This window comes from Lactuca serriola, chromosome 5 (assembly GCF_051521515.1).
Source record: "Lactuca serriola cultivar US96UC23 chromosome 5, Lser_US96UC23_V15, whole genome shotgun sequence".
Taxonomy (NCBI): domain Eukaryota; kingdom Viridiplantae; phylum Streptophyta; class Magnoliopsida; order Asterales; family Asteraceae; genus Lactuca; species Lactuca serriola.
In genome coordinates, this window is record NC_136412.1 from 211,359,130 (window position 1) to 211,375,370 (window position 16,241).

Here is a 16,241-nt window from a genome sequence, read left to right on the forward strand (position 1 = left end):
GTTGTATTGTATGTTCTCCCTCTGTCTAGCATGTATGTATTGTAATGTTCTGCTTGTACTAGCTGTATTGTGTTCTCTCTCTCTCTAGCAAGTATTGAAATGTATTGTGTGTACTAGCTGTATTGTGCATTCTCTCTATCTAGCAAGTATTGAAATGTACTGTGTGTACTAGTTGTATTGTGTTCTCTCTCTTTCTAGCAAGTATTAAAATGTACTGTGTGTACTAGTTGTATTGTGCATTCTCTCTATCTAGCAAGTATTGAAATGTACTAACTCATTGTATGATTCTTTGTTCTAGTAATAGCATTAGTAACTTCCTAAACTATGCCTATTGTACTTTACTAGCAATATGACTTGTACTTATGAACCTGAACGTATACCCTTGCTACCCAAGGGTATTGAATTTACTGATAGAACTTTTATGTCTATATATGTATACATAATATATAACTAATAGTTAGACGACCTTCGGACGGATAACCGATACCCTAAAGCCACATCCCAACGAGGAAAAAGAGATAAAGCGAGCTTGCCTTCCTAAGTCCTTTAAACATTACTTATATAACTATACATATATAGGCATGCAATTTACAATATAAAAGCATAAAAGAAGTTTTGTAAAACCATTGAAAAGTTTAGTAACTAAGAAAGGATGACTTGATGTTAGTTTGTAAAACAATTTGAAAGCAGTTTGGTAAGAATAGTTTAAAAAAGAGTATTAAATGGGTAAAAATGTTTTGGAAAGCCATTTGAAGTAATATGTTTGGTAAAACAACTAAAAGAGTAGTAAATCTATTTGTATGTTGCTTATTAATCACATGTGATTGATATAATAACTAGCATGATTCAACTTTTATCCCCCCATAAAAGCATATAAAAACATTTAAAATATTGATTAAGGGGTATGAACTCACCTACAGTGAGCGGATCGGATGGAAGTGTCGGACAAGTGCTTGGTGTCAAGTGAAGACTTAGACACACACAATGATCCTAATAACATATGAAGACATATGTATATATATAATTAGTGATTATAACACTAATTAAACATGTATAAAAATCCTAATGTGAGGAAAACACTTTGGTCAAAGTGTTAGGAGGCCATTGGGTTGCAACAAAGGAGTGCAAGGCCTTATACGGGAGTTTATGGTCAATGGACCATGTTTGTTGGAGTTTACGGTCTAGGGGAGTTTACTCCTGGCCATAAACTCACAGTTAGGTCACCAAATGGGGCTTAAAACTATAAAGACTTAAGTGGTTAAGTGCTCCAAAGCTTAAACAAGAGGCTAAGTGAGTTTAAGGTCCAAAAATGACCCTAACTTGTGTTTACGGCCTGGGGACCACTTCCCCATGAGTTTACGGCCATAAACTCATGGTAAGAAGTACCAAATCGAAGTTTGAAGTCCCTAACTCAATGGTGTAAGGTTCCATGCTAATATCCAAGGCTTACTAAGGTGTTAAGGGCATCAAAACACTCCTTGGGGATGTTTACGGTTTTGGGAGATTCCCAAACCGTAAACTCATAAACATGGAGGTTTTTGGTGTTTTTCAGGTGCTACACTCATCAAGGAAAGGTTCTATGCTAAGTCCTAAGCATAAGGAAGGAGCTAGGGCACACTTTGGCACCCTTTTTAGGGTTTACGGCCTAAGAAGATCTTGGGCCGTAAACACCTTGTTCTTGTGATTCATGAGTGATTTCCTTAATATGGACATGTAATAAGCTTTAATACACTCTAGGGTAGAAGTACTTACAATTTGGGACGAAATCTTGAAGGTCCTTGGGAGAGAAATCGGGTTTTCTCTAGATGAAATGGAAGAAATGAAGTAAAAATGGCTAAGTGCCATAGATATACTCCATGGAGTTTACGGTTGAAATGCCATTTGGGTCGTAAACTCCAAACTCTTGGAGTTTTTGGAACTTTAATGATGTACCATAAACCCTAGGACATCCTCTCTCCTGATATCTCATAAAGTACTAATCCTAAAATATTCAAACTTATTCCAAAAGCTTTGAAAATTAGCAGAAACTGTTTCGACTTCTGTTGAAGTGAAGGGTTGTACAAAATAGAAAATTTCGGGTTGTCACATCATCCCTCTGTTAGCGGGAATTTCGTCCTGAAATTAGAATTTAGGTGAGGAGTAGCCATGAAAAATCGAGTATGGAGGTGGGGATACTTCCTAATCGATTGGTTCTCGCGCTCACAAGTGAATTCGGGTCCTCGGTTGGTATCCCAACGAACCTTCACTAATGGGAGGCGGCTTTGCCTTGTTTGCCTGACTCCTTGGTCCATGATTACTACGGTTCTTCCACGAAGGCGAGGCTCTCATCGATCTCGATCTTGTCGAGTGGGATATCGAGAGTCCTGTCGGAAAAGATATGTTTTCAAGTTCGAGACGTGAAGGGTGAAATGTACGCTACAAATTTCGCGGTGTAGGTTGGGTTTATGAGTCACATGGCCGATTCTGGTAAGAATCTCGGAGGTCCTAACTATCTTGGATTTAGCTCTCCACACTTTCCGAAGCGTATCAAGCCCTTCCCAGAGTGAGACTTCCAAAAGGATTTGGTCTCTCACTTGGAATTCCAAGGTTTCTTTTTCTTGCTTCTCTTCCCAATCAAGGGCCACTCCCTGCTGAGTCAAAGTCGTAAGAGGTTCTGTAATTTGCGAGGAGTTCTGAATGAAATCCTGACAATAGGTCAGTGGGATCTAGAATTTGGCGAATTTCGTAAGCGTCTTCGGTGTTGAAAAATTCTCAACGGTTTTGACCTTTGGAAGGGTCCTCAAGAATTCCCACATTACTAATAATGTGTCTTAGGAATTCGACTCTTCGAATCTAAAACTCGTATTTAGAGAACTTCGCGTAACGCTTATCTGATCGTAATGTTTCCATGGTTCGTTTGTAGATGTTCTTCATGATTTCCTTCTTACTACAAGAGTAGATAAGTAAGTCATTTATAAGGACAATGACGAACTGATCCGAGTAAGAATGGCGTACCCTATTCATTAAGTTCATGAATATTATGGGCATATTGGTCCTATCCGAAGGATATCACTACGGACTCGTAGCGTCCGCATCGAGTTCGGAAGATTGCCCTCGGGACATCCTTCACTAACACTCGTAACTGGTGATTTTCGGATCTTAGTTCCATTTCTGAAATGCACTTCGTTCCTTGCGGTTGATCAAGCACTTCATCAATGTGAGGCATAAGGTAATGATTTCCAATGGAAGTCCTGTCGAGCTCTGCACCACGAGGACTTCTCAAGGTGTTACCCATACTAGTAATTCTCTCGCCTAAGCAAGCTTAACTGCAGAGTTCTGATGGGATCCGGTGCATTAGCGTTGGTATGATCGCATCCGCTGAAGTCTGTCTTCTTGAAGAATAAGATTGGAGCTCTCAAAGGTGAGGAGCTTGGTCTTCTCATTCCGTTGTTAAGTTTTCGTTAAGCTGTCCGGACGGTTCTTGTATCTCCTTTGGTGTGAGACTGTAGGGCGATCGGGTTACAGGAGCAATATTGGGTTCTAAGTTTGTTCGCATGACGATGCGAGCACTCGTAATCTTGGGCAGTCTCCGTCCTGAAGTTCATATTAGAAGTCATACATGGTTCGTCAATCACAATCTCGAGTATACGAGCCGTATATAATTAAGATTGAAAAGGTAGTCAAATAAATGATTCTTCTTTAACCTCACATCCCAATGAGGAAAAGAGTTAAAGTTGAATCATCAATTCTAAACCTGTAGAACCTTGATTATATACCACCCTTATGTATACATTCTTCAGTGATAGATCAAATGTATGGGTATTTGGATTGAACTTGACGTACAGTATGAGTGGTACTTCGGGGAGGTTTGCTGAGATATCTTTAGAAAGGATAGAAAACATGAGGTACTCCATGCATGAGTACTTCGGTGATGGCTTCGCTAGAACGACGATTTCGGAGAAAAAGATGTGCGCACGAAACTGGTATTGCGAGGATCGAGTTGACTTAAGTTGTATGATAATGTCGGAATCATATGGGAACTAAAGACATTAGATTTTAACATAAGGCGTTACAGACAAAACCCAATAGTCCAACCTTTAACAGAGTTACAGTACTATAGATTTACTACAAGACTATTGTTGCGAACTAGGTATACTACAAAAGACAAGTATACGCAGCACGAGCATCCCTTTAATGATGGGATCTCGCAAAAGATAAGACTCTAGTTGCACTAGTTTTAAACAACGAAACGCCTTAATTACACTAACGTGGGTTCGGAGTAGTCTCTCCTGCGGCAGTGATCTTTAGTATTTTCCCGTCTGCATTGGAGTTCTTTGTTACTGGATAATCCTTCTTCAAGTGCCCTGTCTCACCGTATTAGTGACATATCGGGCTGGTACTAGCCTTGGTGGTGGAAACGAGGTGTCGAGTTGGATGTATGTGGACACGGGTGTTTTCCTTGTTCATCTACTTTAAAATTTTCCTTTCATAGGGTCCAGATTTACCACCACCATCGCAAGCCTGGCTGACTTCGATGCCAGGGGCTTGAGTGATGGGTCGTGCTGGTGCTCCACAACTACGAGCATGGTGCCCTACTTTTAGGCAATTGCAACATTGCATTTCATGGCAAGCCCTATGATGATGAAAACAACACTTATCACACTTCGGAAGTTTTCCCTCGTATGGTCTGCTCGGTAATGGGATGGCAGGGGTTGCCACTTGTTGCTGTTTCATGGCAAGTCTTTGGGATCGCTTGCGTTCCTTCTGGGCTTGGCGCTTTCGTTTCCTGTTCTTTGTTTTTCGGCTTTGCGAGCCTGCGACTGTTACCATTTGATGACTTCCTTGATTGATACTACTATCGGGGTGGTCAACTCCTTTGTCAGCATAGCTTGCATTGATAGCGCTACGGTTTGCAAGGATAGCTGCCACGGCAGCCGTTACGGCAGTCGTGACTGTGACTTGGAAAGTAGCGGCATCCATAGGAAAGGCAGGGGTTTCATTGTTCGGCTGACTATTTCTGGATGACGACATGATTCTGTAACACGAAAGAAAAGGAGTTCGTGAGCTAATATGGTTGAACTTAGATGTAGCCCGATCATTCATGAAAAGAGTAAGGGTATGTTCTCAAAGGTTTGACCTACATCCCTATGATGCAGTCCTAGTATGGAATAGAAGTATGTTTGTAGAATGGTCTTAAGACGTTTTGTCGTTCAAGCCGAGGTATTATTGGTTGGTGGATAATATGATCCAACCTTTGAAAAAGACTTGGAAATGTTTCCGGAGTTAAATTACTATAGTCCAATGACTTGACTAAAGCAAATTTCAGATAGACTCCAAAGAAGGAAATTGAACAAAGAGTGACACGGTAGTTAGCCGACTGTCAATAACATCGATGTTTAAGATGTAATAAGTTCGGGAAAATTGACCTTGTAGTAGGTCTTACATCACATCCGGAGTAGAAAAGTCTGTGACAACATAAAGACCTAACTAAAAGTACTTACAGTACAAGGTAGTCACATAGAAAAGTGCTACCCAGAATATAGACCGGAACACGGTTCTTTAAAACCAAGAAGGAAGGTAAAGTATCTCCTACTGGCGATGGTCACCCCTATGGTGAACCCTTAGTTTAGCTAGTTGACATTCCATATCAAGCGGGTGTCTTTCATACACCCTCTGGCGTACTCGGAGCTCTAAGACTTCGGCTCGAGTTTCAGCTAGTGCTTGTAGTAGGGTCTCATGGTTTCTCTCGGATCTCTCACTTGTGTGATCAAGGCGATTGGTGCGAATGATATGCATTCTTGCATTGGCATTAACCTCTTCGATACGTTGGAGAGCCGTCCTGCCCTGAATTTCGTTTCAGGCAACTCTACAGATCAGTATTGGTAGAACTCTGTCTGCTGAGCTCCCTTCGTTTTGGTTGTAGAAGCTTCGGTCTCCATTAAACAACATAGGTTGATCTTGATCTTCGCTCCATACTTCCAAGCATTCTACCTAAGGAGGCGTCGGGCCATGAAAAGCCGGACGAGGGTTAGGATTTGGAATGGGAGCTACCGGATGTAGGTTCTCAACCTCGGGTTCGGAGTTATCACCATCCGAAAGGTCTTCAGCATGGTGATCATTCAAAGGGATTGGATGATCATTCTCGGGTTCTTCTCCAAACCATCCAACATTGCCTTCATTCGGAAGGTACGGGTTGCCGTGGGGATGGAGTCTAGCCATGTTATCTACACGAGAATTGGGGTAAGTAGATAATTATTAGACGAACTATCTAGATAATTATTAGATAATCTTCATTAATTACATCACTATTTGTAAAGTGCATACCAGTTATATGTACGCAAAACAGGATAGGCCTTCGAATAAGTGACCTTAACTCCAAATTCACAAGGAATAGAGGGAAAGCAAAAATTTCACAGATTCTAAGTCTATGACATCCTAGTTACATATAACCTTGGTGTATCCACTTAGCAACTATCTATTTAGTAATGAAGATCCTTTTAGTTCTCAAGTAAGTAATTATAGTAACACAAAATACTCCCATAGTATTTTAGACCTATAATCTGCTCTAATGTTCTCATTGTGGTAGTGTTGGTAAGTTTTTAGACTTGTTGACACATCACAACCATTCTTGGGCATGTGCTAATCACTCCTCGGACCAACATAGTTGATCAGGCTATGCCACTCCCAAGACTGACCATACATCCCCGAGCTTACCTGTGATATTCAACAAACGTAATACTTTTGTTCTTGTCATTGTGACACGGAATTTAGTATGAATGCAGGCACGTATACTTAATTAAATATTTTATTATTTAAAGTATAAACTCTTGGTCAGAGTATTTTTAATCCCATTGTATTTATGTCGAGGATCAAAATTAAGATGTGAATAACCATGCACACTCGCTCAAACACCCTCAATCAATTTATAATCTCTCATTGCTATGTCGATTAACCACACACACTCCATCAACAACTATAAACACGAGTTGTTTCATCATTTCATCTTTATAGTCCCACATTAGTGTGTCGGTTAACCACATACGCTCCCCTAACGACTCATAAGGAAATGATGTGAATTTTCATGGATTAACATATAATTTCACATTTTTCTTAAACTAACTGGAGTGCAATTTTTGTAAAGGTTCTATTATTATATATATTATACTTTTAATATGATTATGTCTTATCAAAACCGTTCAACTAATGACCCTTCACCACACAAAGAAGCGGTAGTTGAAAAAGATACTCATTCAATGCTCATTTTATAGGTCGTTTCCTTATACCTCTCTTAGAATTTGGCTTCATGAATAAGGCCTACTATTGAATTGACTGACTTTTAGTTATACATATAATATTAAAGTCTTATACATATGTATAGGGTGTCTTATAAAAATTTTAAAATACAAGGTTTAAATGTTAATTATCTAAATTAATCATATAATCAATTCATCAATTTAAATCCAACATGGATTTTATAATTACCTTTTAATTAATCTTGTAATTAAATGTATTATTAAATCCATAATGATAATTCAATTTAATTAATATAATTAAAAATTATATACTCTATGATTATCTCCTAATATTTAGGGTTTTATATTTAATCATGCAAGACATTCAAAATTTGGATTTCACCTGAATCAAAACTAGATAATCACTAAAAATAACCCTACTAATCAAATTAGGCAGAAAAATCTTGAAATCAAATTTAAATTGACTTCACATCATGACAGAAGGTTTGTCACATCGTAAAACCAACATGTCGAGAAAATTTTGTTCAATTCTTCTCATGCAAAGTCAATATTAGACAACAAAGCTCTGATACCAGTGATGAGTTTTATAGGTTATAGTAGACATGTACATGTGAAATATCACTTAACATTTAAGGGCACATGAAACCTATAAGGATCTATGTCTAACACTTTGAAGGTAACATATAATGAACAACAAAACCTAACATGAACCCTAATGTAATCGAAAATACCAAGTTGGGGTTACATATCTTTAATTTGTTGTAGTAAACAAATCAATTCAATCCCTTGTAGTTGTTGGTCTTGGAAAGCTTAACACCAAAAGAATGATGCCTTAATTAAGAACAATTTCAATTTAGCCCTTGGACCTTAATATAATTCCAGTTAATCCTGAATTAATTTTGGATTAATTCTGATTAATAATTAATTAATTCTTGTTGATTTCATATTAATTTAGTAATCATATAAATTAACAAATCAATTATTTAACTATTGATTTCATATTAGTTTTATTAATTACATAATAGGTTAACAAATCAACTATCTATTTCCAGTTAATATATTAACAAATCATTTATTACAATTTATTAATCATATAATAAACTAATAAATTTATCCTCTTTCCACAAGTATCATTCTAACGAAGTTCTAGTTATGATGACAACCTAAAAAGAACTTTGCTTTTGATTACAAGAATATACCAATTTATTTATGAGCTTAGACACCTTAATCCAACAAGTTCACTATCTAAAATTCTCAGTATTAAATCTACCTTTTTTGTCGTTGAAAACTTAGTTAAGCATCTTGAAGCATCGACGAAGAAGCATCACAAAATATCAGAGCTTCTTCTCCTCCACCGGAGTCATAAGTGTCACCATGAACCCCCGAGAAAACAAATCCATCACTTCACCTTCTCCTACTCATCTGATTCTTCTATTCCTCGTATTAATCTGAAATCGATTTGTTCTCTCTATTTGTGTTTTAGATTCATAACAATCTATGATCACATCATCTCATTCACTTTAGCTATCGAAGCTTTTATGCTTACATTTTCGATTCCATGATCTTCAAACCTTCTCAATATGTCTAAGTGATTGACCTACAAATAATTCTTGTTAGAATTATGATGTTTTTCTCATCGGTTTTGTCCTTAGATTAAGAAAACACTCATTCTTAAGTCAGCCTCACCGTCTCTCGCTCCCTTTCATTTCGGTGCACAATTCGAGGCTTAGAAAGATTCACATATGATATTTCTAATTTTAGTAAGAGTCTAGGGTAAAATTTATCTACATATAATTACTAAAAAGTCGACAAAATGACATCCAATTAAAATAAATTGTGATTTTTGCTAGAAAACCGTATCTTAATAGATGGAAATTACTATAAATGTCATACTAAATTATAAAAATTGCTCTCTAAGAAGTATATAGATCACTATGGTGCCAATAAGATAAACTTTCTATAAACTTCTATTAATCCAAATTAACCTTTTATTTATTTATTTAAATTTAAATATCTTTTTAAAAAATATTTTTTTTTTACCAAAAACAGATGAAAAATTTCAGCTCAAAGTTGAAGATGTTACAATAAATAATTGCACCAAGACCCGTGCCTACTCATACATTTACACAAATTGCATGAAGTATAGGTCAAAAATATGCGATCATATGAAGGTTTTATTATTATTTGAACAAATTTGAAATTTTATAATTGTTTGTTTTGACAGTATATTTTGCTTCATGTGAAAAAAATGAGGTCGCTTAACTTATAATCATATAAATATAAAGTTGAAAATGTAAAAAAAAAGAACATAATAAAACACATAAAATATATAAAGAAACCACAAACCATTAATTGAAATTAGAATTAAAACAAAAACAGTTAAAAAAAATAAATAAAAGTTCATAAAAAAAGACAAAATTGCAAAAATGGTCCCTGTGGTATGAATTTTTTTGGGTTTTAGTCCAAATCACGACTTTTTTAGATTGATGGTCCTTTTAAGCTAGTTTTCTTGTGAGTTTGGTCCTCCGGTAAACTGAAAAGACTGAATTTATCTTATTATATTTATTTTCCGTTTTCTTTTTTCCATATAGGTATTTATATATATAATAAAATAAGGGCCCACATACCTCTCTCTCTCTCTCACACACACACACGACCAACATTCCCCTTCCTTCTTCTTCTTCACTTACAACCAAGGACCACCCCTGCTTGCCATCAGAGCAAGTCCCTCCGCCACACCCCATTGTCATGTTAAAAACCCACCACAACCGTGTTTATTTTGTCGAGTACAGGAGCCCCAACCCTTACTCCTTCCTCCCCTCATATCAATTTCTTACAGGTTAGTTTCTAAATGTTTAAATTTCTTGATTTTCATATAATAAAATAAATCTCAGATCTTGGTGTATGAATCTTGTAGAATTGGTAACCGGAAAAGAACTACAGGAAGGAGATGGGGATATGAATCTAGCGGAATGGGCATGAAGGTATTTCAACGAAGTGAACTCCATGGTTGAAGCTTTGGACCCAGAACTCAAGCAGGCTAATTGTTTCATGGAAGAAATAACCTTAGTGTTCAAACAACCTCATTTGCACAAGCTAATTCGAAAACTGATGCTACCCCCATAGCTGATTTGGGTTCAATACACACACTGAAAAATTAAAAGACACACACTCCAATGTCGAAGTTGGACCATTTCTGCCTTTAGCGTTCAAAAAGGAGAGGAGGGTGGAGTAATGGGCTGGTGGCAGAATAATGGTGGTGCGGATGTGGTGGATGCCTTGCCTCATCGGTCCTGCTCTCGTTTCTTTGTTACCGACGACGTTCATGGGTGAAACGAGGAAGGAATGGTGGAGCAACGGTGGTGGGGTGTAATACCGGACCAAAGGAGGGCGATGGCAGGTGGTGTGGTGGCTGCCCTTCGTATTCGTTGAAGTAGAGATCAAAAGAAAAAATGAGTTGTGTGCTTTATTCTGAGAGAGAGAGAAAGAGCGAGCGAGAGAGAGAGAGAGAGAGAGAGAGAGAGAGAGAGAGAGAGAGAGAGAGAGAGAGAGAGATATGTGGGCCCCAAATTAGTTAATTATTTTATTTTTCATTTAAATTAAATAGAAAAAACATAAAAATATATCAGAAGGGCATAATAATCTTTTTAGTTTATTGAGGGATAAAAAACACAAAGAAACTAGCTTAAAAGGACCTCCAATTTAAAAAATCGTGGTTTAGACCAAAACTCCAAAAAAATATATATCACAGAGACTATTTTTGCAGTTTTGTCCGAAAAAAAAATAAAAACTTCGGAATGACATTTTGGCGGCTACTCTGAATTTCGAGTCTACTCCGGAATCATGTGTTCCGGACAAATTAATCATTTTACAAAAAAAAGGAAAATATTTGTGTCAAATAGACATTCATATTAGTTAGTTACTCAATTTCTCAAAAATTAATTAAATAAAACATTGATGCACTTGTAATATAAATTTATAACCGAACATGCTCTTATACTTAATTAGTTATTAGAATCGTTGATTGTAATATATTTAACATATATTTTTATTTCAAAAGAAATACTTTAATGGAATTTAAAATATAGTAGTTGGAAAGATGATTCATTTATGTTTTATTCCAATTTTAAAGATTCACATATATACAGAGAGAATGGGTACAAAAGGGAGCTTGTGACTTCATTATCTTTAAAATAAGATATACTATTTATTTATTAAAAAATAATAAAAAACTAAAATAAAGCTATAGAGTGTAGAGTGTCGAGCATTTAGTTTCCAGAAATCCTTGATCAATTCCTTCTTTTCCTCTCTCTCTAGAATACAAACAAACACTTCCATCATCATCATCCTTTTTCCCTCTGCTAAAACAGAAAATAAACTCAAATTTACCGTCTTTCTCTAACTATAACCTTACCCACTTATTAATAAATAATTTCTAAAAAGCAATTTTTGTTTTTATTTTCAGTTTATACTCATACCTATACATACATACGTACATATACATATAGAGAGAGAAAAAGAGAGGCTTCTTTATCATCTTCTTCCTGAGTCTACATAGTGAGAGAGAAAAAAGAAAAATTATGAGGCTAGGTCTTGTTTTGTTTTGTCTGAATTTCATCTTTCTTTCTTTGTGTTGAATTTTTATAGGGTTTGCGGTTTTTTTTGTCAAGTTTTCCCATTTGAGATTTGGGGGAAGTTGCCCTATTCAATTTTGATCACACTTTTTTTTCGATTTCTTTTACATCTTATACGATTCTAGTTTCAGGGTTTTGTTAGATTTGTGATTTTGTATAAAACCCAGTTTCAATTTTCAATCTGAAGCTCAGATTGATTCTATAACGTAAATTATGAGGGCAGGATTGAGTACTATCCAGCAAACCCTAACGACGGAGGCGGCCACCGTCTTGAATCATTCAATAGCAGAAGCTGGTCGTCGGAATCACGGTCAAACGACGCCGCTCCATGTCGCTTCCACGCTTCTTGCCTCTCCGACGGGGTTTCTCCGGCAAGCTTGCATCCGGTCTCATCCCAATTCCTCCCACCCTCTCCAGTGCCGAGCGCTTGAGCTTTGCTTCAGCGTAGCGCTTGAACGGCTCCCCACCGCCTCGTCATCTCCGGCGGTCACAGAGCCACCGATTTCTAACGCCCTCATGGCGGCTTTAAAACGGGCGCAAGCCCATCAGCGACGTGGGTGCCCGGAGCAACAGCAACAACCGCTGTTAGCGGTGAAGGTGGAGCTAGAACAGCTAATTATATCGATACTTGATGACCCGAGTGTGAGTCGGGTCATGCGTGAAGCAAGCTTTTCGAGTCCGGCTGTTAAAGCTACAATCGAACAGTCGATAAGTAATAACGTTTCCGGGAGTCAATCAAATTTGGGGATCGGATTCCGGCCATCTCCGTCGCCGGCAACCACCCCTGTTTCAATACCGATAAACCGGAATTTGTATTTGAACCCACGGTTACAACAAGGGAATCTTCAAAAGAACGATGAATCAACTCTATCATCATCATCATCTTCTCCAAGGAATCTTTATTTAAACCCACGATTACAGCAAGTTAATCAGCAAAAGAACGACGAAACATCAGCTCAAAGAAATCCTTATCTGAATCCACGATTACAGCAACAACAACAGGGGAACCCAAGTTTAAATCCATCAGGACACGAAAAGAACGATGATGTAAAAAGGGTTATAGAGATAATGACAAAACCCAAGAAAAAGAATCCAATTCTAGTCGGCGAATTGGGGCCTGAAGCAATTCGTAAAGAGATCTTGAGACGAATAGAAAATAATGAATTTTTAACAGAAGAACTGAAGAACGCTGAAGTGTTTTCAATCGAGAAAGAGCTTGCATCCATGTCGGATAAATCACTAATGCCCACGAAGATCAAAGAATTGGGCGAGCAAATTGATAAAAGAATCGGGGTTTCCGATAGCAGAGCAATTATAATCGACGTAGCCGACCTCAAATGGCTGGTTGAGCAACCACCGGCCACCATTGCTTCTTCAGTTGGCCGTGAGGCGGTGGCGGAGATGGCAAAATTAGTCACAAAATACAGTTCAGTCGCCGGAAAAGTGTGGTTGATCGGAACAGCTACCTGCGAGACTTATCTACGATGCCAAGTTTATCATCCTTCCATGGAAACCGATTGGGATTTACAAGCAGTTCCAATTACATCAAGATCGCCTCTCCCTGGCATGTTCCCAAGGTAAAAATTTTAATCCAATTTCAAAAAATTTGACCTCAAATTCATTCAATTTCTCAGGGTATATTTATAATTTTTTTTCGATTTATTATAGAATGGGAATAAATGGGATTATGGGTACTTCAATCGAGTCTTTAAATCAATTGAAGAACTTATCAACCACCATGAACACACCAATATCGATGCAAAAACGTTTATCAGAGAATTTGGATCCAAGCCGAAAGCCAGCCTGTTGTCCCACATGTTCAAGCGATTATGAGCAAGAGCTAGCAAAATTAAAACAGGAATCAGAAAAATCTTCATCAGATAAGAGCAATCTACCTCAATGGATGCAAAATGCCAAAACCAAAGATCAATCTCAGGTAATCAATTGTTTTCATACAATAAAGAAACTTAAAAAACTGTGCTAAAGTTTTGTACTATTAATTTTAAAAGAAAAAAAGAATCAGATTTCACACGACAACAGAATCGAAATACTTTCAAAAGTAATTATGTTATTGAATTGAATTTATCGATTTATCATTATAGAACCGAATTTCTTATTATTTATTTATTTATTTTGTTTCGGATTTCACAGATCAAGGATCAACAACTGGTTTTAAAACATCAAGAATTACAAAAGAAATGGAGTGATACATGTTTGCGACTTCATCCAAACTTTAATCAATCTCCAAGATTAGATCGAATAGTCCCAATGGTTGTACCTCTGACCGGGTCCTACAAACCGAACATGCTTCTAAGACAAATCCAGCCACGGCTCGAGCCACGGTTAGAGCCGCCAAGGAGCCCGGTTCGAACCGAATTGGTTCTTGGACCGAAAAAAGATTCAGAAACTCCAGTTAAAGAAAATGAAGATTTGACGGTTAAGGACCTCTTAGGTTGCATCTCGTCCGAACCAGAACCCAAGATTCAAGATTTCCACAAGGGTAAATTCGCCAATTCAGCGGATACGGATTCATTCAAGAAGCTTCTCAAGGGTTTAATGAAGGCGGCATGGTGGCAGCCGGAGGCGGCTTCCACCATCGCCACCACTATCACACAATGTAAAGTGGATTCCGGTACAAGAGGTTGTGTATGGTTATTGTTCGCGGGTCCGGACCGGGTCGGAAAGATGAAAATGGCATCGGTTTTGGCTGACCACATTTCCGGGTCGAACCCGATCACATTCGGGCTCGGGGCCCGCCGCGATGATGAAATGGATACGGGTTTTCGTGGGAAAACCGTGTTGGATCGGATCGTGGAAGCGGTTCGAAAAAACCCGTCTTCAGTGATCGTCCTTTCGGATATCGATGAAGCGGATTTGTTAGTTCGTGGAAGTATAAAACGGGCCATGGAGAGAGGCCGGCTCGCGGATTCCCATGGGCGCGAGATTAGCCTCGGGAATGTTGTGTTTGTTCTCACGGGGAACTGGTTAACCGGGCACATCGACCAGAATCTAGTCGATGAGCCGCGGTTAAGGTCGATCGCGAGTCGAGATTGGCAGCTGCGGCTCGCGATTGGGGAAAAACGGTTCAAACGGAGAGCCGATTGGTTGTCTGGGAAAGATCGAGCCACGAAACCGAGAAAAGAATCGGGGCTCGATCTTTCCCTTGATTTAAATCTAGCCGTGGACTATGAAGAAGATCATGATCGAGCCGATGGCTCGATCAATTCGAGCAATTTGACCATGGATCAAGAAGATGAAGGTCAACATTATGGTGCGATTTCGGTGCCTCATGAGCTTGTGGGCCCTAGCGATGGTGCGGTTGTGTTTAGGCCGGTTAATTTTGGGAGAATTAGTCGGGAAATTGAGAAAACCGTGAAGAATGCGTTTTCGAGTACGGTTGATGGGAAGGTGTCGATTGAGGTTGATGAGGCAGCGGTTGAGAATATTTTGGGTGGGTTGTGGTTCGGGCGGACAACTCTCGAGGAATGGGCTGAGCAAGTACTGGTTCCAACCTTCCGCCAGCTCAATAGACCGGTGGCGGCTCATGGCGGCGATGTGGTGGTTCGATTGGAGTCTGATCGTGATTCCGTGGTGAGTGGTGGCGGCGATTGGTTGCCTAGCAAAATTGAGGTGGTGGTTGATGGAATATGAATGTGAAATGCTTTTGGAGGGAGAAGGGTGTAATTTGGAACTCTTCAGTTCACGTGGGACGATATATGTAAATAGTGGGAGATAGGGAGGTATAGTGAAACGTTTTGAAAAAGTGAGGACTGTTAATAGAAAGTAATGGTCGTCATGTTTCCCCTTATAAAACATTTGTTATTTTCTTTTTAAATTTCGTATAAATATTCAAAGTAATTATTACCTTTTCACTTTTGAGCAATAATGTCTAATTATATTTCATTATTTATGTATTTGGTTCTATTGTTGTTTTCGTATGCACAGTGATTTGTACTTTCATGTTTTGCCATAAAAAGATCGAATAAGAATATTTGAATTTTATAATTGTATTTTAAAGGTGTATAAATGTAACATATGTGTTTTAGAAATATAAATATATTTGACATGCTTATAATTTGAGAAAATAATAAAAATGGTCAAAGAATATATTTAACAAATAGATTTTTTTTATGTTACATAAATTTTGCAATGGACGTTTGCGAAATCAGTTTTTGCTGCAAAATTGTTTTTTGTAACGTTCTTACAAGATATTAAAAGACTAAAAATATATGCATTTCAAAATTGTTTTTTACAAACTTCAGAACTAAATTTATACACCATCAAGTTTTTCATATTATAATAAACATCATAATATGTTATCAATTTTTTTAATACATCATAATATGTTATAAATTTTTTCTGAAGTTTTTTTTCT

The 16,241-nt window shown here is 37.8% G+C and overlaps 1 protein-coding gene and 1 pseudogene across 1 annotated transcript; one reads left to right on the top strand and one right to left on the bottom strand.

Moving 5' to 3' along the window:
- Positions 1-3,237: 3,237 nt before the first annotated feature.
- Positions 3,238-3,356, bottom strand: LOC145056287 (5S ribosomal RNA; annotated as a pseudogene).
- Positions 3,357-11,940: 8,584 nt separating this feature from the next.
- Positions 11,941-15,738, top strand: LOC145053528 (Double Clp-N motif-containing P-loop nucleoside triphosphate hydrolases superfamily protein). Its single transcript, XM_079001579.1, has 3 exons — positions 11,941-13,443; positions 13,535-13,802; positions 14,018-15,738. The coding sequence occupies exons 1-3, from the start codon at positions 12,080-12,082 to the stop codon at positions 15,515-15,517; spliced, it is 3,132 nt and encodes a 1,043-aa protein (XP_078857705.1). The 5' UTR covers positions 11,941-12,079; the 3' UTR covers positions 15,518-15,738.
- Positions 15,739-16,241: the final 503 nt, after the last annotated feature.